The 27,999-nt window shown below is 35.8% G+C and overlaps 2 protein-coding genes and 1 long non-coding RNA gene across 3 annotated transcripts in view; all 3 read right to left on the reverse strand.

Annotated features, from left to right (window-relative positions):
* Window positions 1-27,999, reverse strand: part of LOC147076893 (uncharacterized) — a 300,090-nt gene that overhangs the window by 107,276 nt on the left and 164,815 nt on the right. The window lies entirely within an intron of this gene.
* LOC147076900 (uncharacterized) lies at window positions 9,544-16,664 on the reverse strand. The gene is made up of 3 exons (XM_085941388.1): window positions 16,487-16,664; window positions 15,024-15,176; window positions 9,544-12,755 (listed from the first exon to the last, which is right to left on the reverse strand). The coding sequence occupies exons 1-3, from the start codon at window positions 16,637-16,639 to the stop codon at window positions 11,511-11,513; spliced, it is 1,551 nt and encodes a 516-aa protein (XP_085797514.1). The 5' UTR covers window positions 16,640-16,664; the 3' UTR covers window positions 9,544-11,510.
* On the reverse strand, window positions 19,953-27,812 carry LOC147076901 (uncharacterized). The gene is made up of 3 exons (XM_085941389.1): window positions 27,603-27,812; window positions 23,963-24,112; window positions 19,953-22,489 (listed from the first exon to the last, which is right to left on the reverse strand). The coding sequence occupies exons 1-3, from the start codon at window positions 27,744-27,746 to the stop codon at window positions 21,476-21,478; spliced, it is 1,308 nt and encodes a 435-aa protein (XP_085797515.1). The 5' UTR covers window positions 27,747-27,812; the 3' UTR covers window positions 19,953-21,475.

Genomic DNA, 27,999 nt, shown 5'->3' on the forward strand with positions numbered 1-27,999 from the left:
TATATTTATCTACATATTCATATCGTTATCATCATCATCAACAACTAGGATCAATCCACTGCTGGACGAAGGGTTCCGCAATCTGATTCTACTACTGGCGGTTAAACGAATTTGTGATAGTATACCTATGTCTATCATCCTTATCGACATTGACCTGAACCAATCCACTGTTGGATAAAGGCCTCCCTACCCTGATTCTACTCCTTTCTGTCATTTGAATTGCTGTATTTATCAAAATCGTTAATATTATATTTATTTACATATTAATATCGTCATCATCACCATCGACCTGATCCAATCCACTGCTGGATAAAGGCCTCCCTACCCATATTCTACTCCTTTCTGTCATTTGAATTGCTGTATTTATCAAAATTGGTGATATTATATTTATCTACATACTCACATCGTTATCATCATCATCATCAACTAGGATCAATCCACTGCTGGATGAAGGGTTCCCTAGCCTGATTCTATTACTAGCGGTTAAACGAATTTGTGATATTATACCTATTTCTATCATCCTTATCAACGTCGACCTGAACCAATCCACTGCTGGATAAAGGCCTCCCTAGCCTGATTCTATTTCTTTCTGTCATTTTAATTGCTATATTCGGTTGTATAATTATTGGTATATCGGTTGAGTGGATTTTGCGTTAAAATCAGACAAACGGATAGACAGCTGATAGAGATTACAAGTATATATTATGGGCCAAACATAAATATACGTCAGTAAATTTGTATCTTAATCTCGATTCAATAAACTCTGTGACCATATCGTGCTTATTGATTTAATAAGTGTTTGTCGTACTGTATATTTTTATCTTTTAACATTTTTGATGCGCCATTTTTTTTTTGATCTAGCCTTTCTATTTTAAATAATAATGTGTAAATTATCATTTTCGTTGTGTCATCTTAACTGACTTACAAATAAATAATTATTCATCATTCGCTTAACTCCAGATCATATCCAAAATGAAAACACTCATGAATCCATGAGGTATTACAAAAAAAAAAAAAAACAATGTGACTTTCAACAGATGGCACACCGATCAGGAATCAAACGTACTAACCATACTCTGAGACATTCGCAGCAGAGAGGTTAAAATGGTATATAATAATATGTCATAATATTTTTCCTATGAAAATAAGTTTATTAGGTCGAGAGTTCTTATTTTGAATATTTATATTTTGTTTACTGGATTTTTCAAATGTCAAATTAATATGAAACAAAACACAACCGGATTGGTGAAAAACACATTGAAATCTACTAAAACGTGTGTGAAATTAATTACTTTTCGTAATAATTGACTAGTAATAATTAATATTAGATACAATTTATTACATAATGTCAAAGGATAGGTGTGTAGTAAAAGAGTGTGATAATTTACCAACCACGAGTAAGAAGAGTTAATAAAACATGAAACGGTGGTGAAATTCTGTCGATCCCAAAGACTAAGGTGGGCTGGACACGTTGAGAGAATTCCTAAGCACAGGACGCCAAAAATCATGACCAAGTGGATCCCATAGTGGAAACGGTCTAGGGGCAGACCAAAGAAGAGGTGGGCTGACTGTTTCGAAAAGGACTGGAGAAAGATGGGGAGGGCTGGAGACTGGAGAGGAGCAGCCAGGGAAAGGAGCGTGTGGAGGACAATTGTAGAGGAGGCCAAATCCCGCCCCGGGATGTAGTTCCGAGAAAGAAGAAGAAGGTACCTACCTACTTATACATAAGGATAAAAATTCTCATGATTTTTGATAAATTTGATATTTTAAGGGGTACTTTAAATAAACTAATGTGTTCCTCAAAAAATCGATTCTCTAGCGAGAATCATAATATAATACTCTTTAAGAGTAAATGACATTTTATCATTTTGAACCTTGAATCTATAAAATAAAACTACATGAATTAATTTGTGTAGATATTTAAATTAACATGGCGTTAATCGTCTATAATGAAAATGTACCTATTTATTTTTGCAATATTTTCCGCTCATTTATCAGTGTACATAGTTTCAATATTGCATTGCAAATGGAATTCTTCCAATTAAATGCTATCTCATTTAATATAAATTATATAAGCCTTCAGTAAAATTTCTTGTGATTAATTGAAAAATGTTAAACCTTACTTTGATTTAAGATTTTATTGAATTTGTCATATTATATTCTGTTTTCGATAATTTGATGATATTTTGTTGTAATATTATGTATTTATATTTTTATTGTATATGCTGTTCTGTGTATTTCAAAAAATAAAATGTCCCAGTCCAAGATTCAAGCCACTTTTTAAAACAAAGACCTCCAGTTCAAGATTCGAGCCATTTTTTAAAACGATGACCTCCAGTCCAAATTAGAGAGAGATATATAGAGAATGATTTTGAACTACTTCTACACATTGATGTGGCTTATCTATAGTATATAGTATATTAGTCTATGATATTAGTATTATTATGGTCTGTGGTGGTAGAACACGCGGTGGTTACTAAGACAAAATTCACAAAAATGGACGTGAAACATGAACCGGACGAATTGAACACATATGGTGCTGAGGACCAGCAATCGCAAGACGTGCAAATTAATCATGCAAACCAAATAATAAAGCAAGAGGATGCGCTTGATGACGTTTGCACTTTTGAGGTTAGAACTTCAAATCGTATTTCAGTTTTTTTTTGCCGAAACGACAGATACAAAACAATCCGTCTTGTCGACCCATCCTATTTCGTAGCAATGCCATGCTAACATAACACATCCATTATGTAAACAAGAATTATATACCTACCTGTTTTTTGTTATGACAATTGCCACAATCTAGAGCATGGCCCCATATCCTAAAGCGGACCCCCAGGCCAGGATCTTTGGCGGGCCCCCTACCTATCACTAAGGATAAAGACAATCTGACGCTCTACGAATGGTGTTCGAGGTCAATAAAATTTCAGTGTATTACAAGCTATTTTTAACACATCGAATTATGGAGTTGTCGAGTATCAACACATAATAATCAAAAATTGCATCGCACAACCATATACTTTAAAATGGTAATAATCCTGAGGTAAAATAGCGCCGCAGGCGACTTTTTTAAGCCATCACAGCATATATTTTAAGATGGGTGTTTATCTTAATTATGTGGTCGACCCGCCACGCCGGGCCCCTAGGATAGAACCCAGTCAGCCCTCCCCTTATGGGGGCCATGATATAGAGCTACAATTTTGGCTTAGTCTATTGGATCTTTCTTATCTTATCAGTCTTAGGGATCGATTAGTTCTTTCATTCAAGTCATCAGAAATAGTTCTAAATAGTTCGAAATAGTCCTAAGTTTAGTGGTTTTCATATAATATCAAGTAGGTACCCACAATGTGATATAGCAATTGTTTAGATTAGATCGAGTAAGAGTAAAACATCTGTTCATATAAAAATGAAGATTGTATAAAAACTGGCTTCGATTATTATTACGAGAATATATTTCATATTATGTACTTGTCTTTTGTTCAAGTCCAGATTGTCATATTGTGTCTGAACCGAACATTAGAGATAAATAAGTGCAATTAACTCTATCCATTCTCATTACACTCTTTGGATTTTTTTAATTTTCTGTCCCAATTAAGCTACGTAATTTGCTGTTAGTTCCACGGTTTGGTTTCCGTTCCTTGAGATTCAACTCGGGTAAGCTGGTGTGCTGAATTACCGGTGTTTAAATGAAGCGTTTTTGTCTTTAGTTTGTATATTAGTGTGATAATAATATTAGAACGCATTTTGTCACTCTGTTTACATATCTAGGTATTTGCAGCAGTTTATAAGAAATATAAATATTTTTTTTCTTAACAATTCGAGTGCCATTTCGTGTGTGAAATGGAAACCAAAATAATTATGTTACCTATACTATGACCACATACATTAATGCAGCGATTTCCAAACTGGGAGGCGCGAAAAATTTAACACAAATGTAGCCACAGGTTTGCAGTTTGCAAATATATATAACAGACATCAAAAATTTACTCTAGTAGTTAAAAAAAGGCACCCGCGGCGTTACTTTGTTTCAAAGCTATTAAAAATTTAAATATATATTGTACAACAACATCTTCTTGGCTACGCTTCTAGGCGCTGCTGTCTACTAAATAAGAGGAGCTTGTTAGTTTATGATGGAATTCCGGGTAAAAATGGGCGGAGCATGTTAGTTCACAGTTCTAACACGTAGCCAAAAAGATGTTGTACAATAGTTGTGCGTTGTAATTTGATGTGATACGTATACGATGATTGCTATAGGTACTTAAATGGTAACTCCCGTGTATAATTTAGAAAACACTACTTTAGAGCACCACACTGCCCTTAACCTCAGCGATAGGTAAGTGGGCCCGCTTCAGGATGTGGGGCCCATGATAGAATTCATTTGTCAATGAACGATGATGAATTTGGATTGACTTCTATTGAAATTGATTGTGCTGTTGTGTGTGTAGTACATTCATCGCATGAAAAACAAATTAATTTAAAAATGAAAATAATATAAGTAGTAAAACCTTGTTAATTTTTTTTTTCATTTTTGTATTAGTACATTATTGATTATATAAAAGGTTTTATTAGTATTATTTAATGAAATAAAGGGGAAAAGGCGCCAAAATTAGATTTTTGAAAGAGGGGGCGTAGTAGCATAAAGTTTGGAAACAACAGCATGTCGGTACAACCATCGATTTTTTGGGTGGACAAGCAATATCGCTGGTTGCGGATATATTTGCTGGAATATTTATTTTAGATCCGTATTATTTATTTGCTTTCAAAGTAAGATCTTAAATGGGATAATGCGAGGACACAAACCGTGAGACATTAAATATACAAATGAATGAATTGGTTGAGCAAGTGACTGACATTCATTACTCGTAAACACAAAATCTGTTAATACAAACCTCCACTCTGTGGAGGCCCATTAGATCTTATTAGGAGCGGACATGGTCGGAAAAAGCAAATTATAAGTGCCTTCAAATGGGATAATTCCGCGAGCCGTGAGGAATCGTGAGACTTTAAATATGCGATTGAACGATCAGAACTCACTTTAAATAAATAAAGCCTTTCGACAAGGTAGAATGTAAAACTGAATATGTAACATCATTATGAATTGGTAACGTAATGTGCGCAAGAAACCCAATCTGCAGTGGGACTCTGCGGACGTTTGGGTGTGACATTTTTTATATTTCCCTTGGATAGGTATTATACTTGCGACTTTCACTATTTCGCTTTGCCCACATTTTATTATCTAAGTTGTCTAGTGTAAGGTTTTGTCTCAAGTCTTCATGTTCTAATAATTTATAATTAAAAAAATATCGTCTCACCAACTATATTCTTTGTAAATGTTTTTCATTTTAGTTTGTCGCTGTAAGCTCAGAAACGGCCAGCGTTGCGAGTCTCAAAACTTTGTCAGAGAATACTGATGAACAAGATACTTGGGGAGACTTACAGATTGACGAAAACGTCAGAAACTGTCGCACTGCTGACCGTGATATTTTTCAAACGAATTTGACAAACCCTGAACTATTAGAGGCTGTTATAAAATTGGAAAAAAAATCGTTTTACAAAAAGAATTATGTGTGCAGTATCTGTTTTGATTTTTTTAGATCGTGTGATCTAATGAAGCTTCACAAATTATTACATGAAAACACGTCGCAGAAAATGGGTAATTCAGTTGCATGGTTGTTTAAAAAACGATTTTCTCACATGAAGTTACATGAAATGACTCATTCTGGTGGAAAGCCATTTAAATGTGATGTGTGTAATTACTCGTGTGTAACGGGAAGTAGAATGAAAGTACATCAAATGATTCATTCTGGTGAGAAGCCATTTGAATGTGATGAATGCAGTTACTCATGTGCAAGGTCAAGTTCCATGAAGTTACATAACATGACTCATTCCGGTGAAAAGCCAATTAAATGTAATGTGTGCAATTACTCATGTGTACAGTTACGTAGCATGAAGGTACATAAAATGACTCATTCTGGAGAAAAGCCATTTAAATGTGTTGTTTGTAATTACTCGTGTGTAACGGGAAGTACCATGAAAGTACATAAAATGACTCATTCTGGTGAAAAGCCATTTAAATGTGATGTGTGCAATTACTCGTGTGCAAGGTCAAGTGACTTGAAGTTACATAAAATGACTCATTCTGGTGAAAAGCCATTTAAATGTGATGTATGCAATTACTCATGTGTGCAGTTACGTAGCATGAAGGTACATAAAATGACTCATTCTGGAGATAGGCCATTAAAATGTGATGTATGTAATTACACATGTGTAACGGCAGGTAGCATGAAGGTACATAAAATGATTCATTCCAATGAAAAGTCATTTAAGTGTAAGCTATGCAATTACTCATGTGCAAGGTTAGGAAGCATGAAGGTACATCAACGTACTCATTCTGGTGAAAAGCCATTTATGTGTGAAGTTTGCAATTACTCATGTGTAACGGCAGGTAACATGAAGGTACATCAATTGATTCATTCTGGTGAAAAATCATTTAAGTGTAAAGTGTGCAATTACTCATGTGCAAGGTTAGATAGCATGAAATTACATCAAATGACTCATTCTGGTGAAATGCCATTTAAATGTAGTGATTGCAATTACTCATCTGCAAGGTCAGGTGACATGAAGAGACATCAAATGATTCATTCCGGTGAAAAGCCATTTAAGTGTAAAGTGTGTAATTACTCATGTGCAAGGTTAGGTAGCATGAAAATACATCAAGTGACTCATTCTGGTGAAAAACCATTTAAATCTGATGCTTAAATTTATTCATGTGTAGTCGTGGTATGATGAAAGTATATCGAATGCATTATTCTGGTGAAAAACTATTTAAGTATAAAGTATCTAATTACTCAGGTTACATGAAGGTTCATAAAATGACTCATTCTGGAGAAAAGCCATGTAGTAAGCTAGAATATATTGTATTTAATTATTCATGTATAACGTTAAGTAAAATGAAATCACCAAAATTATTAATTTTGAATATAAAAATGTTAAGTATTTATAGTGGCGCTTTTCGCAAGTGGACTGTAATTTTAAGCATGATGTAAATTTCTGATCTAAGGGTGAAAGCGATTCAACAGGGTGCCATACACTGACTTTTTATGATATTGATGATGGTTCCGTGATCTGGTTGCACTGTCCCTCGCGCGGTATTGTTTGTTTGTTATTATATATTATTATTCATCTCGTTCATTTGCACAATACAACCAATCCTACATCTCTTTCGCACGAATATCGATCGCATACGAACATCTTTTATGAACTAAATACATGTTTTTCTTAATAAGCACATTATTGACACACTATTATTTACATGTTATATACAGGCTTCTAATTTATACATTTCTATACAAAAGGTCTAACCCATTCATCATCATTCATACCACCTAACCATGTTTTCCATCCACGCCTTACATTTACGGCTTCGAAAATATGACGTGGGACTTACTCCTAAAAATAATCATTAATTTTAACTAATAGGGATTTGGGGTTACGGTTCATTTATTCAGGTCACTATTGGATCTGGTTACAATATATTGTGTAGGCCTTTCAAATGTTGCAGGGTGGACGCTCGTAGAGGACCAACAACCCTGGGTTGTGTCAGTAGGTAGTGTTTGATAAGACTATCATTTGTATATAATAAAGTACATACCTACATAATATATGTTATATCTTTTGAAAAATTGATTGTACCAAACATTACGCGACTTTTGTTGGTTTGAATTTAATGCTATAGCTATCACATGTCAAATATACCTGCTTAGGTAGAATATAAATATTATTATGACGTAACAATCGTATTGTTTCATTATTATTTTAACATTTATAGTATAAGTTGGGTCACATGATAATGACACCCACGGTGGCCGCACGGCTTAAGCGTTGGATTATCACGCCGTGTGTCTCAGGTTCGAATCCTGGGTCTGGCAAGTACACATATTGTTTTTCAATTTGTGTGTGAGTCGGGGTATGGACCTAATAGGTTGAGCAAGTGGCTGACATCCATTTCTCGTAAAATATAAAACATGTTAATACAAACCTCTACTCTGTGGAGGCCCATATGATCCTATTAGGATCGGACATGGTCGAAATGGTCAAAGGTACTTCGGATCTTTCGTCATTCATGAAATTTTAGTCGCAGGTAGCGATACGAACTAACCAGGTAAAAGACCAATAATTTGACTAGGATTTTTAAATTAATATTTAAAATATTCTATAATAATTACTTTTTTCAAGGGTTTACTAGCAAAGTTAATTCCGCTCATAATGTGTTAGTTTTTAATATTGTTGTATATTTGTGTAATTTTTAAAACAAAATAAAAGTGTCCATTGAACATAAACATATTGCAGTTTTATTGTTGCCAACTTCCATAACATAATATAATAGCGCCTGTACACATGCATGGAATTACTGTCGGTAATTGTTCTTATTTTAAACTGTCATGACAATAACTGTTTACCCGTAAAAGTGCTGACTGTCTCTCCGAACTCATTCTTCAAGAGTAAGCGGGACGCGAGGTTGTCATTTTATACTACTATCTGACAGGTCGTATTGAAAATCGGAGCTCAAAATAAGTAGTTCGTTTTTTTACCGGCATGTTCTCTATCGATACCATGCTCTCTATCGCTCTACTGCGCAGGCGCAAAAATCTTCCTGTCGCGTTGAATTTGGAACCTTCCAAATTTGTTTGATTTATGCACGCAATCTTGCCAACTGCAGGATAATACATGTTTCCCTATACATTTTATTACTGTGCACAGTAAATCTATGCAGGTGTAAACGGGGTACTATATGCGTTGTGAACAGTTTAAGTGGACGGACGAGTATTTCAAACTTACCTTCATACATAACGAGCATGTGGCGCTGTACATGCCGCCTTGCAAACGATGTACTTGATAAATATTTTTAAATTCAATGAATTGAGCATATTCTAGAAGCTTTCGCATGTGCCTTTCTTTCAAGACAATAACACCTGACCATTTTTATGACAAAAATTGTAGTTAACTGATAAGGATAGATAGCTATAATAGGTATTGCTACAGTGTTAACAAGAATAATATGTTCAGAATTGTGAACCAATTCTTTAATAGGTATTATAGGTAATAATAGTTTTTAAAGTAACTAAAGTTAAAAATAGATTTCATAACAAACCCTGAAACGGTAAATAATATAAGCCTCTACCTATATTTATATAAATGAGAACTCTGCCATTCTGGGCAGTGTTGACCTGTGTGTCCCTGATAACTATCATAGAAATAGACAGCATCAGTTGTTTATTCTCCCAAGGTAGAGAACCAACTTGCCACTGGTAATGCCAATTGGGAGGGCGATAACTATGTTCAATCAATTTGCTTCGGGTGTTGATAGGTAGACGTTATTTATAAATTCTTAAATTAGGGTTTCCTTAGCAAACTCGGTGTACTTTGAATTACTATATATGTATAATTGTATTTTCATTACGTTTGTATGTTTATTTATATTATGTTCTCTTTTTATATTTTCATTGTTATCCCTTTTATTACTTTTCTTTTTTTTTCTTATTTAGAATAGCGTTCGATGTCATGTTGTGAACGTCTTAAACTTATAATTTGTAATGTCCACACTATGTTAAATAAATCAATTGAATTGAATTTCTTAATTGATTTATTATTTATTTAAAAACTATACAAGAATGTCAAAAACTAACTTTGTGTATTTACTAAATATAAGCAAAAGAAAACGAAAGTACATACAGTTACGAGGCACTTATTACCGATTACTACAAGTCTGGCAATCATTTAATTTTTGGCAACTGGGGCCTCATGTTGTAACTTGCGAGTTGAATTCGCCCGACGACATGACGTCATATGACATCATTATGACGTACTACCGGAGTGAGTCAATAGTCTTCGAGAAATTAACGCTAATCTAATACTGGCGATATTCATTGTCCCCATACACATATAAAATAATATCTATGGTGAGCCGTGTGCATTGGGCGGCTCGCCTTGATGCATGTATTGAGCATACGTCACAATTACGTCATGTCGTCAGGTGACTTCATGTCACAAGTTACAACATAGGGCTGCTGGAAAATCATACAGGAGTTTAATATATACTTACTCATTCATAATGTGCGACTCTTCAATTGGTCACACCGTTCCAGAAGTTTGTGAAGCTTTGACAGTCTGATTGAAACGAAACCCTCGGGTCTTTATAATTTGGTCTCCAAGCCCATAGCTAAAATCAACATAATACTAAGCTCTATAACATGTCGTTTTTTTCCATTTATTCATTGCATGTAGTGTGATTAGTAACAATGAAAAAGTTGTCATGTTATTTACATGACCACACTTTTCTGATGATGGCAACACAACGCGAGAAGGCTACGGGAGTGCGCCTGCGCAAGCCGGATAGTTTGAACGTAGTTCGTTTAAACTATTTCCGGCGCTAAAAAGCGAGACGGCTTTTTAACTTGAAGGCGAAGCGAGATTCAGGCTCTCAGTTCTGAACGTTCGTGCAAAGAAGACCTCTCTCCGAAGACGGCTCTTAAGTTCCGAGCCTCGGGCCGGAGCACATGGCTCTCATTTCCTGACGTTTCGAGTCGATTATAATGGCCAAACAAAGGACGTCCCCCTCAGGCCAAGGAGATCGAAGGAAGCCCATTGTCCCGAAACATTTGAAGACACACTCCTCGATTCCGCCCTGGAAGGAATCGAGGGCGAAGAGAGCTGAGATCATATTTGTATTGTGGTATTTATTGTAATTTCATTACGTTACGGTCCACCGAATTAGCATTTTATTCGTGATCTAAAATTTTTAAATTATACTACGATAGGCGCTCGTAATCGATTAACTTATTTTACACCTTTATACACTCTCGCCCGCTAATAATTTTTATACCTTAATTATACTTCTGTTAAAATTCTTTACCCGCGTTTTATTTAAATTACCTTTATCATTGTATCTATGCATTTTATAGAGTGGCGCTCAAACCGAGATATTCATCATTGCATTTCTATGTATTTTATATTACAGGAATAACCGAATGAGTAACGCAACCGGACAGGTAACAGAGGTTTTAGAGGTAATGTCAAACTACCTACGATCCTGCATTCCCTGCATCTCGTTGCTCTGCCGCACTCCTTTCTTGTCCCATTCCTATATCCCACATCCACGCTCCCCGTACCCAGGCGCACCTGCCTATATTCCCCGCCTATTCCCTTCCTATCCATACGATCCTATTCACCTACTATCCTTTTCCTACGTCACAAAGTATAATATTATCAGCTGTCACTTCAGTGTTGTTATTGCGATAGGTGTGAGGTAGGCTGGCGGTTTATCAAACGAAGACACACATACATAGATGGCAACTCGGCAGCATAAAGCACTATTTTTTTGTTGTAACGAACTATTGACGGCACTTTGCCGAAAACACAATTGCGGCATCATAATGCCATAAAAAGTTGCTTGATTTTCAAAAGCTTTATCATGCAATACATTTAGTACTAATTATCAGAAAGAAAATGGTCTACGAGGGGTTGAAGGGCTTTCCACCGCGATGTACATATTTATGTGTTTTTAAATCCTGAGACTTCACACATGTATAATCACATAATTTGCACTTTATAATCTTATCATCAATATGAATAATTTTGTGTCGCTTTAATGTACTGGATTGTATGCATTTATATTCGCATAAATCGCAGGCAAGAGCTTTCTGGCCACTGTGTACCATTTTGTGCCGTTTGAAATTATTAGCTCTAGTGCACGCGTAATTGCATTCGGTGCACTTAAATGGCGTGTCTTCACTATGGCCGATTTTATGACTCTTCAAGTTACATGAATACAACGTCTTGTAATCGCATAAGTCACATTTAAGCACTTTATCACCACTATGAACTATTTTGTGCATTTTCAAATTATGTAATGCGGTACATTTATAATCACAAATATCGCATACGAATGGAGTTTCACCAATGTGGGTCATTTTATGTGCCTTCAGCAAATCAGCCCTTTTACTTTTATAATTACACTGATCGCATTCGAAAGATTGTCCTTCAGTGTGTATCCTTTTATGCTGTTTCAGTGTACTTGAGTTGGTAGTTTTATAATCACAAATGTCGCAATGAAACGGTCTTTGTCCACTGTGAATCATCTCGTGCTTTTTTACATCGTTGGATTGCGTAGATTTATACTCACATGTACTGCACTTGAAAGGTTTTTCGCCACTATGAGCCATTTTGTGCCTTTTCAAAGTATTGGATTGTGCACATACAAACTCACACATATCGCATTTGAATGGTTTCTCACCGCTGTGCACCTTTAGATGCTGCGTTAAATGACTCGACTGGGTAAAAGCGGAATCGCATTTATCACACCTAAATGGTTTTTCTCCACTATGTATCCTTTTATGTTGATCTATTTGGGATACAAATTTGCATTTGTAGTTACATTGATCGCATGAAAAAGGTTTTGTTCCATACGACTTTCTTACATTACCAGATGATTTGTGGTTAAATGTTTTATGCTTTTTTAAAATACGTAAAGCTGGGAAGATATCAAAGCAAACACTGCAGATAAAGTTTCGTTCATGGAATAGTATTCTTTTCAGCCGAAGACGAATTTCTTTATTGCCCGTTAGCTCCTTTTTGACTTCGTGTAAACGGACATCTATTTTATCTAATTTAGACTGCAATTCGAATTCCACATAAAACGGTAATTTAGATTGAGATGTATTTACTCCGTTCTCTGTGTTGTCTTCCATTTGTATGTCCTGTGAAGTCAAAAATACAGAATATAAGATTTTTTAAACAGTATAACACTATTATTAAGTAATACTATTAGTAGTATAAACTATTTTTTTATTCAAAGAATAAGTCACAAGATTTGAGAATGTAATATTTTTTTTAACCATGTACAATCATAATAAGATCATATGGGCCTTCAGAGAGTGGAGGTTTGAATAAACAGCTTTCGTTTTTACGAGAAATGGATATTAGCCACTTGCGGATCTATTCTACACACAAGGCGACTATTGACCGCTAAAGTGATAGTATTTATTGCATATTTTTTGTAGTGTGGTATTATAATCGTTACAATAAGTAAGCCGTCTAAACAGTCAAAACTGTCCATCTAACTCTAAATTTTATCACAGCCAAGAGAGGTATTGTTAAAATATAGCACTTGTAGCAATAATTACAAACAATTTATTTTAATAGTTACAATAAGTGCTAATACTTTGATACAAACCTACCCTAAGTTTGATAATATTTATCACTTTAGCGGTCGATAAGTATAGAATAGACCCACAGCTCAACCTATTCAGTCCATACTCTGACTCATACACAAATTAAAAAAAAAACAATATATGTACTTCCCAGACCCAGGATTTGAACCTGGGACCCACGACGCTATAGGCCGACGCTTAAGCTGCGCGGCCACCGTGGGAGTATTGAACATACATAATTTGAAAACATCTCATGCATATACACAATAGAAAATATTTGTAGAAAAAAATACGACATCCTACGAGACTTGAATCTGTATTCGCATTACAGTAGTTGATAGGCTATTCTTAGTATCAAAATTAAGCTCAATTCAATCAGTAATCTTTGCGTCAGTCAGTTCTCAGTCTCAGGACCACTCCGCACAGCATCTCTTCCACGGAGCCCCGGACCAGTAACATAACTCCTGCATTAGGAATTTATTCTTGTAGCACTGTACCGATACCGTTTACGCAGCAATCAACTCTTGCACCACCGTTCATCGGTGCAACCTCAAATCCGACTTACATCACAGCTTCAGTCACCCTCATGGTGGTCCTTATCCCTTTACGAGACCTCTAATCTCTTCTCTCATGCATTACAGATAATTCAAGACACATATTATTACATATGGTAATATGGCGTAGCGACACGTAGCAGACATGAGAACAGTGGAAAGAGTAAAAGGACGTCTTAACAAATACAAAAAAATCGATGTGTTTACATGTATGTACGCACGTTAGATGTTATACTTATTTGGCGTAGGTAACGAAACAAAAATAAAACTTGTGATAACCTAGTTTCTTCGACTAGCTTTTAATTATCTTATTAAAATACACACTCAAGCAAAAGGGCAATTTATTGGACTGCCGTTGGTTTATTTCTATACACTTAACTTATATTTCTCGTTGTTTTTATTTTTAAAGTAACAACTTTCACTCTGACGTTTAATCCTTTGTTTACGTAAGGAATTGCAAATGGCCGACAATAATAAATTCGTTGCCGGACGGAATAATTCTACTATTAACCTTGTGTTTATTCTGATTCGAAGCTAACTTCATACTGTTTCTGCAGGCACCAAACTAGAAGACTCAAACCTTCGCACTGGATTAGCCAGTTCCTCACCGGCCATGGCAACTTCGCCGCCAGACTCCACGAGTTTGGCTTGATAGTAGATGGGCCGGGTTGTACCTGCGGGCATGACCACCAAGATGTTAAACACATCCTTTGGGATTGCCCGCTTATGGAACTCTAACGAGCGGAGCATTTTGCCAGGGTCAGTCCTCACACGGGTCCAATTGGTCATGGAGATCTGATAGCAACCGAGGCCAACTTTGCGGCATTCGAGAAATTTGCAGCATCGTATGGGGAGCGGGATAGTCCCGACTCTTCTGTAGACTCATCCATTTCAATTCGTGACACTCAGTATGCGGGTACACAAAGCGCTTAACGTCAGCGGACAGCAGAGCCAGTCCAAAAAAAAAATCTTCCTTCACTTTATTCTTTAAGCACTACAGTGCATGGTTGCAGCATCAGTCCCGTGCGGCTCCGTCTCGGGACGGAATGAGCACTTAAAATCACTTCTTTCAGACACGTTTAAAGGGTCATAGAAAGCGGCCGTGCAAATCCACGGCTGTGCATATATGACGGGTGGTGGTGGGAACATTAATGTCGCGCACTTTCACAACGGTGTGAGCGCGCAGCTCTCAATTTCACTCTTTATTAAACGCCCCAAAAGAAGTATAACTTAAAAAATCATACACAAAAGATACACTTACCTGAGTAATTGTACTCGATTGTATATAAGAGCAACCGGGTACAGATTCGACAGGCTTTAACCTGAGAAAAATAGTTTCTTTGAAATTATCTTGGCAGCTGGATGAGCGGATTTCAGCGTCCTGTTTTATATTGGTGTGGTCAAATGTACTCTTCTGAAAGAATAGGGTGGGAGATTAATATTGTATGGTTTCTGCTCAATTACTGAATTGCATAAGCAACGTATTGGTGAGATGGCGACGATCTCACTCTCGGCATGATGAGAGGATGCATGGTTCACTCTCTCAACCCAGTATCAATCACAAACATCTTTTCTCAGAGCTTAGTATACATTTGCTCTAAACCAGTATTTCCCAACCTTATTTCTGCCAAGCCCCAAAATTTTATAGTTACCTAACTAATTCTAAAAAAAAATGAATTCCTTCAAATTAAAAATACACATAGTAAGTACATAGGCATACTATTTTTAATTTAACTTTCGTAAGTAAATATGTATTTTATGTCACATGTACAACTCTAAAGAAAAATAGTGCGATCCTTGTGCAATGCTTCGTCTTCAAATGATTTTCAAGATGACCGTTGGTCCCCCAAAACATTCAAATCACTGCTCTCAGCTTTGAAAATGAATAGCACCTGTACACATGCATGGAATTACTGTCGGCAATCATGCTTATTTTAAACTGTCATAACAATAACTGTTTACACGTAAAAGTGCTGACTGTCTCTCCAATCTCATTATTCAAGAGTAAGCGAGGCGCGATGTTTTCATTTTATACTACTATCTGACAGAACGTATGAAAAATCATATCTCAAAATGAGTAGTTCGATTTTTTTATCGGCATGTTCTCTAACGCTATCTCGCTCTCTATCGCTCTACTGCGCAGGCGCAGATCGAAGATAATCTTACTTGCGCGCAATAAATCATCACAATTTGGAATCTTCCAATCTTGTTTGATTTATGCACGCAATTTTGCCAACTGCAGGTTAATACATGTTTCTCCATACATTTTCTTACTGTGCACAGTACATCCATGCACGTATAACGGTTTTAAAAAGCTTTGTAAAATTGCTTTAATGCAAACGACGAGTATGTAGTCTTAAGTTTATTGTTAGCATAACCTCAGGTTAATGGGTGCCTCCCAACCTGTCAGCGCCACAGATATCTACATAGGTATATAAAAACACTACCTACTGTTTGAAAGTGGGTTTTTAATTGCTCTAATTCGTAGTAATTGTATGTCAAATTTAGGATTTTTGGTGTATTTTTTCAACTAAGATATCGCAAAAAAATCAAATAAAATTGGTAAGTAGGTACCTAACGATCCATAGATCAAAATAACATTAAGCTACAAATTTTGTGAAATTATTACAATCAATCGAAAGTTGTTTTTCTAGAAAATGGATGAAGATATACTTTTAGTAAATTCAGAAGCGTAAATGCACATAATATTGTCGTAAAACTAACCTCCAGAGGATTGTTATCGAAATTCTCATGCTTTATATAGGTATGTCCGTCTGGGGTTTCTGGACGCTTGATGGGAACATCAAGCCAAACAGAACTGGACGGATTACAGTCTACATTAACCCCGTCTTCGCCTGGTTCTTTTTTTATATCCATAATGTTACGATTTGTAAGCGAACGATACGTCAAAAAGAAAATTCAACTTTACGTCATCCATAGACACAGAAAAGGATTCAGTGATACCATAATTGAAAAATTAATTACACTCAGAACTGATTTTATTTATTAAAAAATGGATTTTTAATAGAATTAATTAAATAATATTAATAAACATTATACTAAATACATATTTAATACGGTTTCTTAGTTCTTTAATGTCAGGCGTAGACAAAAGAATCAAAGGCCGTGTCAAATTATTAATACCTATTTCATGACCCCTACATCCTAAACCGGGCCCCTAGGCTAAGATCTTTGGCGGGCCCCCTACCTATCGCTAAAGTTAAATTGATGTGATGCTCTACAGTAGCGTTTTTCAAATGGTGTACACTGTAAAATTAATAACTATGTATATTTGGTGTTTTTTTTATATATTTTAATACATCCATTTGAATTAAGGAGTTGTCGAGTATCGATACACAATTAAAAATCTTAACCTGCAACCACATAATTTTAAATAATTACTGTATTGAAGGAAAACAGCACCACCTTTTTTTACGATTAAAGCAAATTTGCGATGTGTGTTTATCTCGCTTATCTGGTCGACTCGCCTCGCCGGGCCCCTCCTGAGCCCGGGGCCCCAGGCTAGAGGCCTGTCAGCCTCCCCTTGTGGGGGCCATGACCTAGCTACATAACGTAAATCAATAATTAAACAGCATTAATGGGAACTGAAATACCTAACGGATGTGGAGTAAAGGGCAAACGGTCTCGAGTGTGGAATAACTTTGACACGTGTTAAGAATACGTTATTCTAAACTTGTTTGTCCTTCGTTCTAACAATAAAAATAATTACCTATTGCTCTCGGCATATACACTAACGCTCATTCAATATTGATGTATTTGAAGGCCTATAATGTGATTATTACACTTGTACATTCTCGATATAATTATTAACATGCTATTTAAAGGTTCAACAGCTCAGCAGTGATTGTTTTCATTTTTCCCTGCTCTCATGTGGAATAGTTTCCAATCCTGATATATTTTGAGTGAAAGCTGTTTCTTCATGTTGGCTCACCAGGCATCAATAGCGTGGGCTGTGCGGCTGGTCAATGCACTCCCTATACATGTAGACATCTTTTGCTATGCAATACGTATTGTTTTTGAAAATATACATTATTGTTTAATTTGTATTTTTCTTGAATTACTTATCGTTTTTTTTTTAATTTTAGTTATTTTGCTATAAAATTATTTTTTCTACTCTGTTGATTTACCTGTACTCTTATTCTAAATGTCATGTGAATGTCTTGAATTAATGATTTGTTATGTGCTCAATTTATATAAAGCTTCGATTTCATTACAATAATGATTGCTCCAATACGTACATGGGTCACGGTTCAGGGTTAAGAGAGAGTAGAGTTAAAAAGAAATTGGACCAAGGAAGTACATTTTAACTTTTTTATTAAACCATAATTATATAACTAAATATTATTATATTATACAAAGTGATCAATGCATAGTTATGATTTAATTTATAGTGCATTATATTTAAATGAGAATAAACATAATTTTTATGTTATTATTAACAATGCAGCTAAAAATAATACGAGGAACCTATGCGCGAGGTCCGATTGGTACAATCGCTCTAAGATCGGACTTAGCTGTCATAATTATTATATTTAATTTGATTTAACGTACTCACCATCAATTTAATAAGTTGCCTTAGCGATAATCATGATCGGTTTTTTTTGCTACCATTTATAATATTATTGTTGAGAAAAATTAAAGTATTATTTACAATCACCCTAGTTGTGCGAAATCGTATTATTATTATGGCGTACGGGAGACTAATAACAACACTAGTAATATAAAATACAACCCATTTAGAGTATTTTATCTTCACAATAACTATCAGCCAATGCACAATTCACACTAACACTCAGATATTATTTACATAACATTTGTAATACTAAAATATTGCTTTCAAATCGAATTAGAACTTGCAGTACTATTAAATTGAATAGAGGGTTGCTCAATTCAGTGACGTCCCGTGGGGGTAGGCAGATTGAGCGTCGCTTGGGGGCGGCAAATCGAGGAGAATCATTAGATATGTATATATAGAAATAGCTACCTAAACTTAGTAATAACGGAAATATATTTCCATTAAAAAATTCAGCTCACTGGTTGGAAACAAAATGTATTAATTATTACTATAAAAGTTTTGAAAGGACTGTAGGGTTCGCGATGTCTTTTTTATTTTCGTTGTCCTTGGACGTCACGTCCTTAATGAACAGCAATGACATAGATTTACAAATAATATTTGAATTGTCGTTAGGCGCAAAATACTCCGCAAAATCTTTGGACCCACGTTGGAAAATGGGAACTACAGAATAAAAAATTAAGCACGAATTGGAAGTGCTGATTGAACAGCACATAATCATACGATACTGTAAGTCCCAAAGACTACGATGGGCGGGACATGTGAATGCCTGAAGCTAGAGCGCCAAGGATCATGACGAAGTGGCTACTCCAACGAAAGAGACCCAGAGGCCGTCCAAGAAGGAGATGGGCTGACGCCGTAGAAGTGGACTGGTTTCATATATGAAGTCCCGGTAACTGGAGAAGTATGGCGAGAGACCGGAGTGAGTGGAGAGCGGTTGTGGAGGAGGCCAAATCCCACCCCGGGATGTAGCGCCGTGGGAGAAGAAGAAGAAGGTAGGTGCATACTTACATTAATTTAAAATTTATCCAAATATGTTTGCTAGTCACTCATTTTGGAAGTTGTCAGGCGTATTTTTAAATGTACCTATCTGAAATCGTAGATTCGCAATATTTTCTATTAACGCAGAAATGGCATTTAAAATAGAATAATTATTCGTAATGTATCCATACAACACATTTCTTAGATATTGGACTCATGAAAGGATGATAAAAAGTACTGTAAGTATAAAAAAAGTGGCGGCATTTTGCCACTGCCTATGGGCAGCATTTTGTCTAGGGACTGGCTCAATTGCATCAAAACTTAAAAATTATTGAGAGTAGGTGAATCTATTTTTTCCGTTCACACGCGCATTTTTTCATTGTTCTAGGTAGGTACTTGGAAAGTTCAAAAATACAAAAATCATTCTAATAGTATTGTCAGCGGATCCAAATAAATGTAAAAAATAAATTTCCGTGAGCATAATTTTCCATTCGTTATATTAATAATATAGATAATTGTCGATTACCTCAGATAAATTACTATTGATTACGTTATTTCTTTATTATTATTCAGAATAGGACATTATATTGTAAAATTGATAACACTAGTGACCTACTCCGCTTTATATAATTAATTTTATTGTTTTATTGATAATTCTAAGTCTTATAACGACATAATAATTATGTATATACATGTTTTTTGCCCTATTATATAAAAATAATTTCAAACTGGGAGCATAGCTCTCCTAAGAATATTGCCATAATCAAATGCCTGGGCCTTATGTTATAACTTGTGACATGAAGTCACCCGACGACATGACGTAATTGTGACGTAAGCTCAAACACGCATCGAGGCGAGCCGCCCAAACACACGGCTCACAATAGACATTATTATGCTGAAACACCTATTTGTGTATGGGGACAATGAATAACGACAGTATTTGAGTAGCGTTAATTTTTTGGATGCTATTATCACTCCGGTAGTACGTCACAATGATGTCATATGACGTCATGTCGACCGGGCGACTTCAACTCCTAAGTTACAACATAAGGCCCCTGCACGAGAGTAGTGAATACCGTGTCAGAATAGGTGACACGGTCACGAAATGGTTAGGGGTCACGACTGGAGTCAGACAGGGTTGTGTCCTTGCTCCGTTACTTATCATCATCCTCTTTGACTTTATACTACGGAAGTCAATACCACCTGAACGAGGCATATCTGTTACTCCAACGGTGAAGCTATGCGACCTGGAATATGCCGATGTCCGAGGGCATTCAAGAGACAATCGTCAGGTTGCATGACAACTCGTTGGTTTGAAAATCAACGCGAAGAAAACCAACGTTTTGTGCAATAGCAACTGTCCTGATCAAGATTTCCATCTGATTAGCGACAGGCAAAACATCAAGAGCGTCGACAGCTTTAAATACCTAGCGGTACACAACACGGAGGATGTCGCCGAAGAAGAAATCATTTAACTATAGAAAGAAGTGTAAAAAAAATTAATCTAGGTCTGAGACTGCGTATGGTACGTTGTTATGTGCTCTCAATTCTTTTCTATGGTATGGAAGTATGGACGCTAAACCAAGAGATGTCACGGAGACTTGAAGCTTGCGAGATGTGGCTGTATATGCGCATCCTCAAAATTCCTTGGACTGACTGGGTGACAAATGTTGAAGTTCTCAATCGAATGGGGAAGGACGAGAAGTTCTACGTAGTATCAAAACTAGTAAACTACAATACCTCGGCCACATTATGAGAGGACAAAAATACAGCATTCCCCAACTTGTCATTCAAGGAAAGGTCAATGGGAAGCGTAGCAGAGGACGGCGCCGCATTTCGTGTGTTAAGAACCTCCGAGATTGGTACGAGGCAGCTCCAACGAACTGTTCCGGGTAGCAGACGACAAAAAAAAGATCGCCTTGATGGTGGCCGACCTCCGATAGGGATGGCACAATAAGAAGTTAAAAAAAGGAATTAAATTATTGTCATAACAAATAAAAAAAACCCGTTATGATAATGGTTCAGTACAAAGTTCCCGAAATAATTTACCATTTTATGCTTCACTTAAAACATTCTTCCAGTTTCCGTTCTTATTTTTTTTTTAAATAACCCATTTCTTCACTATAGTGTTATACTTGTTAAATCTTCGGTTGCAAATATGCTTCACTGTGAATTGATTCGTGTCGCTTCAACTTGTAAGACTCTGTACACGTATAGTTGCATTCGTTACATTTAAAAGGCCTAAGACTGCTATGCATATTCAATTTATGCCTCTTTAGTGTATTGGCTTGCGTACATTTATAATCGCATCTATCGCACTCGAAAGGTTTTACTCCACTGTGCACCATGTTGTGGCCTTTCAAGCTACTGTACCTTGAACATCTATAATCACACACGTTGCATTTAAAAGGTTTCTCTCCGCTGTGGATCATTGAATGCAGTTTCAAACAACTGGCAGCCGTGCTTTTGAAATCGCATAATTTACATTCAAACGGTTTTTCACCACTGTGTTTCATTACGTGAGCCTTTAAAAAGTTTCGCGTCGTACAATTATAGTCGCACTTGTCACATTTGAACGGCTTATCGTCACTATGAACGAATAGGTGCTTTTTTAACGAATTCGCTGTTGTACATTTGTAGTCGCATGCATTACATTCAAAAGGTTTTTCGCCTGTATGAATCATTCTGTGTAAGTTTAAATAAGACGGGTATCTAAATTTTTTATCGCAGTCAATGCAAGCTAGTTTCTTTCTATGGTCCGGTTTTAGATTCACTTTTGGCTTAATAAGATGGTTCTGTGTTAATTTGTGACATTGCAAAGTCACTGCCGACGAGAAGACATCGTAACATATACAACAAACAAAATTTCTTTCGAATAATGATTGCCGTATCAACATAAGTCGTATTTCTTTTTCGACACGGGGTAAAAATACTTCCACTTTAATATTATTACGATCGTTGATTTCCAACTGATCGGGTTGCATAGCCACTTGATTCTTACTATCGTTATCAGAATTAGAAACTTTATCAGTGAGTATATTTGGTTGGACTTGATATTCCGTCGTTTCTATCTTGATATTTTGTTGAGATTCTTCAGTTTTGACTGATAAAGATTCCGTTTCAATTCCGTTGTCCTCCTGTGATGTTATGCCCTGAAAATAATTAATTATAATATTAATATTTTCGACCGAAGGTACTTGATGGAATTTGAATTTAAATTCTAATTGATTCAAGCTCTGTACTATTCCATTTAAGTCGTTTCTCGCGATAAGGTAGAGTTAAGAGTGTTCGTTGTCAGTATGTGTTTGCCTTTGGTGAGTGTACACGACGCCTGAAGATGCCGAAAGGTAAAACCCGGGTCACGAGAAACGACTTAAATGGAATAGTACAGAGCTTGAATCCATTAGAATTAATTATAAATTAAAAAGCATTATAATCGGACCGTAAGATGAAGCAATTTTAAGCGAACTAACTTTGTCAACTATTGTCAGTGACCTAACATCCCAGGGCTGATCCTAGCCTCCTCCAAAGACACTGTGGTCTGGATCTGATAGTCGATCACCAACCATTTGGACTGGTAGGCATGATGCCCTTATCCATTTTTGCTTCATGGCTTGGCCATTGGGGTCTATTAAGTTTAACATTTTTCTTGGAAGAGGTAGAGCTACAGGATACATCGTACACGCTATTCTTCTTTTAATATGGATATTAATCTCTTTCTCAAAAGGTTTTTCTCGAATACATCAAGCGTACACTTATCGGTCGTGGCAAGAGTCCAACACTCCAATACATAAGGCTTCGGCCAGATAGGCAGGTGCTTCGCTAGTTCTGAGCTAGATGCTATGCTTGTCTACTAACACTACTGCCACGTGCTTATGTACAAATTCATTTGACATTTGGGAGCGCTCAAATCAACAACGATATGTCACTCTCAAAACTAACGAGAAAGCAACTTCTCACAGAGAATTTAAGTTTAAAATTTCGAAACTCGCAAATTCGAACTTGTTGCGTGCGTGCTGTCAATTATTCATAATCTCAAAATATACGTTGTTTGACGTTTGTCATACTGATTACAGAAGAAACATCCGCCATCTTGAAAAATCCATAAACAATGGCAAAATCGCCAGGTGACACAATAAAAATAACCAACACGGTTCGCCGGGAGAGGTGTAGCGAGGCGCGAAGCGTGTAGTGTGGCCATTGCGATATAATAGTGTGCGTTCGTTCACTGGGAAATGACACCTAGCACGTAGCCACCAAGCAAGGCACCTGCCTATCTGGCCTTAGCCTTAGTAAGTATTGATTGGATTAACGTTTTCTGCATCATGCAAATTTATAGGTTAGATTTGCCGAATTCTCCTTCCAGATGAATGGAATTCCAAATTAGGAATACTACAGGTTTTGCACTTCCATAGACCCTGCGTGCCGCTGAATGCAAAGATATTCAGCCAAGCTATAGAGAAGGCCATCATACAGCCAAATCATCAACCTCACGATCCTTAATCCTTCCAGCGAAGAAGAAGAAGATACATATAGAATAAAGGCTATTTTAATAGGATTGATAGACTGTTATCCCAAACTATGTCAATATATTATACTATATAAGTTCTTTAAATAAAATATACCTGATCTAAGGTACTCCATTGGGAATATGAACATCCAGGTAAGGGATCTTCATGATTTGTCGATGGAGTTATCGCATCTTCTTCTTGTTTGTATACGTTTGGTGGGGAATAATTTTCATGTTTTATATTGGTAGAATCAATTAAGTCAGTCTGAAATAAATCATGAAATTTTAAGTAAACGGCACTCAAAGACGTAGAATAAACCCCAAATAAAGCGGATTCCAACACCATTAAATATATTATTAAATCTCAGGGTACTCTTAATTAGCTGACACATATTAAGTTAAATTACTGTACAGCAGTGATGCAAGGTTCGGTCTACCATCTTTGAATCTAAGAATTAGGCATTTTATTATTCAAAAAATCGGCAAGATTAACACATTTGAGGATGATTCTAAAGATACTTATTATAAGTTATGTCTTTGACCATTCAAGTGTGATAAACATCTTATGAATAATGATTGCTTTATAATAATTATTGACCTAAGAATAAGGTAGTGTTTTTTTGAAATACGCCATTTCTTTAGTCATTCCCCAGTAGTTAAGCTACAACATACGGCCGTAGCCATAAATTGACAAACTACAATTGAAGTAGGGAGTAAAATGATATTGACGCGCGTGTTTGAACATGTACAGTTTAAAAAAAAATTCGGTTAGGTACATGTTCAAACACGCGCGTTAACATAATTTTACTCCCTACTATAATTATAGTTTGTCAATTTATGGCTACGGCCGTATGTTGTAGCTTAACCACTAGGGAATGACAAAAGAAATGGCGTATTTCAAAAAAACACTACCTTATTCTTAGGTCAATAATTATTATAAAGCAATCATTATTCATAAGATGTTTATCACACTTAAATGGTCAAAAACATAGCTTATAATAAGTATCTTTAGAATCATCTTCAAATGTGTTAATCTTGCCGATTTTTTGAATAATAAAATGCCTAATTCTTGACAAATTTGGGATCACAGAGATTATCAATATAATTTTTTATCGTGAATATTTTACAAAAATTATCTCGTAATAAATTATACTAATGGTTTCATAAATGCGTTTAAAAATTAATAAACGTAAAAAATCTTAACACCACTGCACAGTTATGTACCGAAATATGACTATATTCTAAAACATCAGAGCGAGAGGTTTAAAAGAATACTATTTTATGTAACAAAAATACTTTATGCAGTCATCAAATGTTTAAAATAACTATAAAGGATAATAAGGCTTCAAAATAATATAAATAAATTATCTACAACGTTTAAGACGTGTCCAGGATCATGGTTTGAAAATACAATAAAAACTCAATTTTGACCTTCGACGAGCATGTCCCCCCTTAAGCTGATGAGTTGAGAATCGAACGAGGATTTAAATACGTCAAGTTCAATAAATTGTCTTAAAAATGCGATTACACATTTAAAATCTGTTTTAAAAATTGTTCAAAATATATAAAAAAAAACTATCAGGTATGTTTTCTAATGTTTTTAGTGCACTTCAGGTCATTGGGGCGAAAATAATAACATCATTTTACACACAAGTTCTATTGGAAAATAAAATTCTTTGGAGGATACTTGGACCGCTTAAAAAAAGCCAAAGGTGGGGTATTTGTACCTGATTGCTGAGCTCTTCGAATAAAAATTAAAACCCAATTCAAGGTCCACTATAATAATAGTCAAGACTTTACACAAAACTGTAATCTTTGATGGTAGTGCTAGTTATTGCTAATATTACGAATGCATTTATATTAATAACCCCACCAAACCACACTCAGACTTAATCGGGCGTATCACGGGACTCTATGTTTGGTGTGAAGCATCATTTTTGTATGACTGGGAATATCTCAGCAGCTGTTACCCAAGACTGAGCTCGCCACGCTCTCAGGTAAGCTTTGACTGGGTTTACTCATTTTTCTCTAATGTAAAGTGACGGGGAGAGAAAAGGCACAAAAAATTTACAAAAAAAAAATGAATTTAAAATATATATAACAAAAAACGACGCTAATCGTATGGCAGCAAAAATTTCTTCACGCCTGCATTACTAAAAGCAAGATAATTGCAAAAAAAGTAACGTAAAAGCAAGGCTATTGTGGCGACCAGCTCGGACGGTCCGATGGACCTAACATTTCGTTGGACCGACTTGAGCATCTCTTCCCTCTCGGAGCACATTCTCGGACATTACCAGAGGATGTGCTTTGCATCCTGTCTTTCTCCGCCGCACGAACATGCCGGTCGGGTAGGAAGTCCAAACTTATAGAGCTTGGGAGCGAACCCACCATGGCCTGTCAAGAAATGACTGGTGTAGTGGTCAGAAGTCAACATGGTTATCTCCAATCGTAATTTTATATTATAAAATGATATAAAACGGCGATATGTGGTAAACCGTTTCCATAAATGATACTTACTTTATAGTAGCATATTGAAATAAATGGTAATAGTCGTAATCAGGGGTCAAAATGGACCGGAGTGCACCAGAGCGCCGTTCCGGTTCATGAAATCTCCATAATTATCGTTCCGACTCGTGGAAAATTTTATTTAACCATTTATGCATCTGCAAGGCTGCTATCGAGAGTTGTTTATCATATTTATGTATTGAGGAGGGTTAATTGTTACAATAAGTTTACTGTCTGAACTGCAAAAGTTGCTATATTTTAAAATCAACTCTCTTGCCTGTGTTAACTTTTAAAGCGAGATAGACAGTTTTGACAGTTTAGACGGCTAACTTATTGTAACAATTATAATACTCAACACATAAATATGATAAACTACCCTTGATAGCCGCCGATAGCAGCCTTGTGTAAAGAATAGATGCGCTGAGCTAGATAAGCCATATAATAAAAAATCTAACAAACTTGTTTTTATAAAATATACCTACATACAATTTTATCAGATAACTATGTTAATATTTTTGTCAAAGTATTTCGAACGCTGGTAGTAATAACTATCATTACCTACCGCCGTAATTCGCAATCCAGTACCATGGCCTGAATATAGTCGGATTTGCCTATTAAAGTACCTATATTGGGCAAAGCCAAACCATAATAGTGGAAGTTTGCTGTAGAGATCTGGCAAAAATAGTGCACATTTTATCGGTAATATTTCTTTATTATCATTGTAATATTAATACAAATTGGAGATTGTTTTCGTTAGTTTATAAAATTCAATTAAAGCCTGCCAAGTCCAAACCATTTTTGATAAAAAAATCTAAAACAATATGTGATTTAATGGCATAATTTTAGATATTTAATAGATTAAAGAATATTTTGACAGATACATTGACTTTCGAAAACTAAACATCTACAATTTGTATCATCAGTTCAACAATAAGTATGACTGACAAAGTTAAGTGTTCACTATTTTATGTCGGATCCCCACAGCCTACTTCAGCCCTTCGCAAGTGTCAATGGCTTGAGGGCGCCATACGTTGGATGTAGAGCTTTTCATGCAGATTTTGAAGGAACCCTTGTAGTATGTAGTACCAGCTTAACCAAAAAATATGGAGTAGAATTGAATGTTAAGATAAAACAGCTTTATACACTAATAAATTATATACTTACATGAATCATGTTTTACGTATAATAAATGCACGTGGTCCTGTGAAAACTGCTTCTAAAATATTTGTATTTATCATAGTAAAACTAACCTCAAAAAAATTTGTTGATATGTCATGCTTTTCTTGCTTGACGCAAGGATAAACAGGAGGGCTCACTGAACGTTTAATCGGGACATCATGCCATTGTTGTTCTGTACCCGATTCGTCGTCCATTGGTTCTTGTTTTATATCCATTTCCACGATTTTTCGGAAATTATAAATGACAGTTAATGAGCAGCTGTCCGATGGCGTCTTTCCACAAACGTCAAACACAAGACACAAGCTAGATTTTTGGATAGTGCTGCCATTGTGGTAATAAACAATTATTATAATTTTGTGTATTTATAAAGTGATCTTCAACAAATACCGAGTGCCTCATGAGAGCATTAATAAGTTATTGTAATATACTTCTGACCTCTCCGAATACCTACACGCCAGGAGTAAGGTT

This window comes from Rhyacophila brunnea, unplaced genomic scaffold (genome assembly GCF_057557595.1).
Source record: "Rhyacophila brunnea isolate RB1 unplaced genomic scaffold, BYU_Rbru_1.0 scaffold_13, whole genome shotgun sequence".
Taxonomy (NCBI): Eukaryota; Metazoa; Arthropoda; class Insecta; order Trichoptera; family Rhyacophilidae; genus Rhyacophila; species Rhyacophila brunnea.